The sequence below is a fragment of the Dryobates pubescens genome, chromosome 41, assembly GCF_014839835.1.
Source record: "Dryobates pubescens isolate bDryPub1 chromosome 41, bDryPub1.pri, whole genome shotgun sequence".
NCBI lineage: Eukaryota > Metazoa > Chordata > Aves > Piciformes > Picidae > Dryobates > Dryobates pubescens.
In genome coordinates this window covers 102,670-107,701 of record NC_071652.1, presented here as the reverse complement: position 1 = coordinate 107,701, position 5,032 = coordinate 102,670, and the positions used below count along the sequence as shown (strand labels likewise).

Genomic DNA, 5,032 nt, shown 5'->3' with positions numbered 1-5,032 from the left:
GAAAGGGAAGGGAGAGGGGAGAAGAGAAAAGTGAATGGGGAAAAGAGAGGAGAGGGAAAGGAGAGGGAAAGGGAAAGAGGGAAAAGGGAAAGAGGGGAAAGGGAAAGAGGGGAAAGGAGAGAGAAAGGGAAAGGGAATTGGGAAGGGCGAGGGAAAGGGAGCGGCAGCGTTCCCGACCGCATCCCGGGGGAGCCTGGGGCCGGCGCCTGTTTGGACACATCGAGCAGGGCAGCTGCGGTGGCTCCCATCTGCCGGGGTGCTCGGGTCCGTGACAGAAGGACTCATTTAGCACCCCCCTCCCCTGGCCCCTGCAGGCTGCTTCTCCCCTTCGCTCATCCACCACCTGTCACCTCCCCAGAGAGCCAGCAGCAACCTTCTCCCGCAGCCACCCCACCGGCTCCCTGCGACTGGGGGACCGGGAGCCCCGCGCAGGGGTGGGACTCACGCCTGGCACCGGGGTGGAAGGGACCCTCCAAGGGCATCTTGTCCAACCCCCCTGCAGGCAGCAGGGACGCCTCCAGCTGGAGCAGGCTGCCCATCAAGGCTGATGGTGAGCACGGAGCCTCCACCCCCTCCCTGGGCAGCCTGCGCCGCTCTCTCCCCACCCTCACAGCGCAGAGCTTCCTCCTGCTGTCCGACCTAAACCTGCCCTGCTCCAGCTCCAAACCGCTGCCCCTGGTCCTGTGCCCTGCTCTGCCTGCAGGGATGGCAGAGCAAAGAGCCAAGCTCCGCAGCTGCATAGAGCCGCGGAGTGCTTTGGGTTGGAGAAGCTCCCTGGCATCCTCCGGGCCAGCAGCAGCCCAGCACCACCCTGACCCCCTCAAACCCTGGCCACAGGGTTCTCGAACCCCTCCCGGGGCTGGGGACTCCACCACCTGCCCGGGCAGCCTGTGCCGGTGCCTGCCCAGACAGCTCTCCTGGTCTGCCAGGAGCTGGCTGGCACTGAGACCTCCTTGGCCCTTCTGTTTTGCAGAGCACGCCGGAGGAGCTGGGCTCTGACACCTGACAGCTCCGCAGCCAGGTCCTGCCCCGGCTGCAGCAGGGGAGCCCCCGGGCCCTGGAGGAGCTTTCTCCCTCCCTTTATATGCCTCCTCCCACCTTCTCCCCCTCCCCTCTCGTGAAGGTTGCCACCTGCCCACCCACTCCTGCGGGGCAAAGGGAGGCTGTGTGTGATGAGGAGGAAGAGGAGGAGAGCAAGCAGACGCTCGCCGTGACCCGGGGCCCTTCTCCTTAAACCGGAGCAGCTCAGCTTCGCCGCCCCAGCCCCCTGCCACCCCCCCACCCCCCACCCCACCCCCCAAGCTCTGCAGCACCCGGCCCTGGGACCCTCCTTGTCCTCTCCCACCATGATGCTCAACTCAGAGCCGACCGAGCTCGACCTGCCCCCGGCTCGCTCCGAGGCCGAATCTGTCTTCAGCGACTGCGGCGGCGGCTCGGGCGGCACCGAGGACTCGGCTGGCACCGGGCTGTGCCCTCAGCCGCGGGTGGCAGAGGCCGGGGAAGCCGTGAAGAAAGACCTGCAGCACCTGAGCCGAGAGGAGCGGCGGCGGCGGCGCAGGGCCACGGCCAAGTACCGGACGGCCCACGCCACGCGGGAGCGGATCCGGGTGGAAGCCTTCAACATGGCCTTCGCCGAGCTGCGCAAGCTGCTGCCCACCCTGCCCCCGGACAAGAAGCTCTCCAAGATCGAGATCCTGCGCCTGGCCATCTGCTACATCTCCTACCTGAACCACGTCCTGGACGTCTGAGCTGCCTCCTGCCGCCCGCCCGCCCGCGGCCCCGACCCGGCGGGCACCGAACCCAGCGCTGGGCTCCGGCCGCCCCCTCCGCCGCCCTCCCTCCCTCCCCCCCTCCAAGCCTACCCTGGGCATCCGGAAAGCTGTGCCTGTGTTTGTCCGTCTGTCCGAGTGGACCGAGCCCCCCACAGCTGCCTCCTCTACCCCCTATCTAAACTCTCTATTCTCCCTCCCCCCGCCCGAGCCCACGTCCGTCTGTCTTTCCGCCCTGCCGGAGCCCAGCTGGATGTTTGCTCCACCGTCCGTCTGTCCGTCCTTGCTGGACCTGCTGCCTGCAGCCTGTGCTGGCCGAGCGTGCTCCCGACGTCTGTCTGTCCTTCTGCTGCTCATCCTCCTGACACCGCGTCCGTCTGTCTGGCCGCCCCCCATCCCCCCCGACCCACAGCCGCTCAGCCCAAGCCCTGCCCCTGAACCGAGCCAGGAGAAAAGGGACCTGAGAAGCACTGCAGCACCAAGCGGCCCCCGGGGGCCTGTCTGTCTGTCTGTCCGTCCCTTTGAGCCTTCTGCCCCCAGCTGTGTCCCCCCCCCCGGCACGGCCAGTCCAGGCGTTTTGTCTCTCTGCTGCTCTTCTGCCCCTGGCACCGTGCTGGGCACCTGAAGGACCCCACCAGGACCATCCTGCCCACGGAGGGACCACAGCCCCAGGAGCATCCTGGGGCTGGGAGCAGCTCCTGGGGGGGCTGCCCCAGCTTTGCACACCCCACCAGGAACATCCCCCCCCCAAGTGTGGGGGCAGGCCCGGTGGGACCTGGCCAAGTTTCCCACGGGTGCCAGCTGGGGAGGGGGGCAGGAGGATGCTGCTCCCTCCCTGTGCTGCCAGCAGGGGAGGGGGGCAGGAGGATGCTGCTCCCTCCCTGTGCTGCCAGCAGGGGAGGAGGGCAGGAGGATGCTGCTCCCTCCCTGTGCTGCCAGCCGGGGAGGGGGGCAGGAGGATGCTGCTCCCTCCCTGTGCTGCCAGCTGGGGAGGGGGCAGGAGGATGCTGCTCCCTCCCTGTGCTGCCAGCTGGGGAGGGGGGCAGGAGGATGCTGCTCCCTCCCTGTGCTGCCAGAGGGGGAGGGGGCAGGAGGATGCTGTTCCCTCCCTGTGCTGCCAGCAGGGGAGGGGGGCAGGAGGATGCTGCTCCCTCCCTGTGCTGCCAGCTGGGGAGGGGGGCAGGAGGATGCTGCTCCCTCCCTGTGCTGCCAGCCGGGGAGGGGGGCAGGAGGATGCTGCTCCCTCCCTGTGCTGCCAGCAGGGGAGGGGGGCAGGAGGATGCTGCTCCCTCCCTGTGCTGCCAGCCGGGGGAGGGGGGCAGGAGGATGCTGCTCCCTCCCTGTGCTGCCACCAGGGGAGGGGGCAGGAGGATGCTGCTCCCTCCCTGTGCTGCCAGCCGGGGGAGGGGGGCAGGAGGATGCTGCTCCCTCCCTGTGCTGCCAGCTGGGGAGGGGGGCAGGAGGATGCTGCTCCCTCCCTGTGCTGCCAGCCGGGGGAGGGGGCAGGAGGATGCTGCTCCCTCCCTGTGCTGCCACCAGGGGAGGGGGCAGGAGGATGCTGCTCCCTCCCTGTGCTGCCAGCCGGGGGAGGGGGGCAGGAGGATGCTGCTCCCTCCCTGTGCTGCCAGCTGGGGAGGGGGGCAGGAGGATGCTGCTCCCTCCCTGTGCTGCCAGCTGGGGAGGGGGGCAGGAGGATGCTGCTCCCTCCCTGTGCTGCCAGCCGGGGAAGGGGGGCAGGAGGATGCTGCTCCCTCCCTGTGCTGCCAGCTGGGGAGGGTGGCAGGAGGATGCTGTTCCCTCCCTGTGCTGCCAGCAGGGGAGGGGGGCAGGAGGATGCTGCTCCCTCCCTGTGCTGCCAGCTGGGGAGGGGGGCAGGAGGATGCTGCTCCCTCCCTGTGCTGCCAGCTGGGGAGGGGGGGCAGGAGGATGCTGCTCCCTCCCTGTGCTGCCAGCAGGGGAGGGGGGCAGGAGGATGCTGCTCCCTCCCTGTGCTGCCAGCCGGGGGAGGGGGGCAGGAGGATGCTGCTCCCTCCCTGTGCTGCCAGCTGGGGAGGGGGGCAGGAGGATGCTGCTCCCTCCCTGTGCTGCCAGCCGGGGGAGGGGGGCAGGAGGATGCTGCTCCCTCCCTGTGCTGCCAGCTGGGGAGGGGGGCAGGAGGATGCTGCTCCCTCCCTGTGCTGCCAGCCTGCTGCCCCTGCCAGGCCTGGAGCGGTCCCTGGGGGCTCTCCAAGCCCCCTCCTCCCCCCCTCCCCACCCCCCATTGCACATTGGGGTGTCCCCAAAGCTCAGCAGCCCCCTGCCCAGCCCCCTGCACCCCAGTCTTTGCTGCTCCCCCCCCTCGCCTTTGCACTAGTGCACAAGTGTGAAGCACCCACAGACCCCTCCCCGGGTCCCCCCCCCAGCCCTCCCCACGCAGCACTTCAGCCCCTCCCCACTCTTCCTCTTCCTCCCCCTTGGAGACAAAGGCCTGAGTGGGGTCACAGCCCAGCCCCGGGGCACACAGTGGTGCTCAGCACCCCCAGTACCCTTCCTCTCCAGCCGAGGGGGAGGGGGGCTCATGTGCAAAGAGGTGTGCCAGGGACACCCCCCCCACCCAGTTCACACCAGTATGGCACTGGTGCTGCCTCCCCTTGCCCAGCACACCTCCCCCTGGGGCCAACTGCACTTTACCTGCGGCTGGCAGGGCAGTGGGGGCAGAGAGGGGGGCAGCAGTCAGGGCCCCTTGGCCCAGCTCACAGCAGCTGGCACTCCCCCAGTGTGTCCCCCCCCGACCCCCCAGCATGGATCAGCACTTTGGGGGCTGGAGGGAGGGGAGCAGGAGGGGAAAGCAGAGCCCAGCAGGGCAGGCTGAGGCCGGGGGCGGGGGGCAGCTCCTGGCAGGAGGGGAGGCTGTGCCTGCTGCCTGGCTGCTCTGGGGTCGTGGTTCAGCTTGCCCTGGCAGTGCCAGGGCACAGGCAGGGTGCCCGGGGTGGGGGTGGGGGGCAGTGGGGCCGTGCAGCACCCACTGGCTGTGCTCAGAGCCCACACTGAGCCGGGGGTGGGGGTGGGAGCACAGCCTGGCCCCGTGGGGATTGCTTTGGGGCCGCTCCTCATGGAGCCTCACAGGGCTGCTGCTGGGGGGGGGAGGGGAAGGGAGAGGAGGAGGAGGGGGGGGAGGGCTGGACCTTGGTGTGCCAGAGGTGGAGAAGTGGTGGTGAGAAGCTCAGTGCCATGCCCTGCAAGCACCAGGCAGACCCCAGACCCGGAGCAAGGGCTCCCACTCT

General features: G+C 69.4%; 1 protein-coding gene across 1 annotated transcript; it reads left to right on the top strand.

Moving 5' to 3' along the window:
* Positions 1-1,301: 1,301 nt before the first annotated feature.
* NHLH1 (nescient helix-loop-helix 1) lies at positions 1,302-1,766 on the top strand. The gene has a single exon (XM_054177618.1). The coding sequence runs from the start codon at positions 1,347-1,349 to the stop codon at positions 1,746-1,748; it is 402 nt and encodes a 133-aa protein (XP_054033593.1). The 5' UTR covers positions 1,302-1,346; the 3' UTR covers positions 1,749-1,766.
* The last annotated feature ends 3,266 nt before the right edge of the window (positions 1,767-5,032 follow it).

What these genes read in the sequence shown, in the direction of transcription:
- NHLH1 (XM_054177618.1), top strand. Translation starts at nt 1,347, where the DNA reads ATGATGCTCAACTCAGAGCCGACCGAGCTCGACCTGCCCCCGGCTCGC.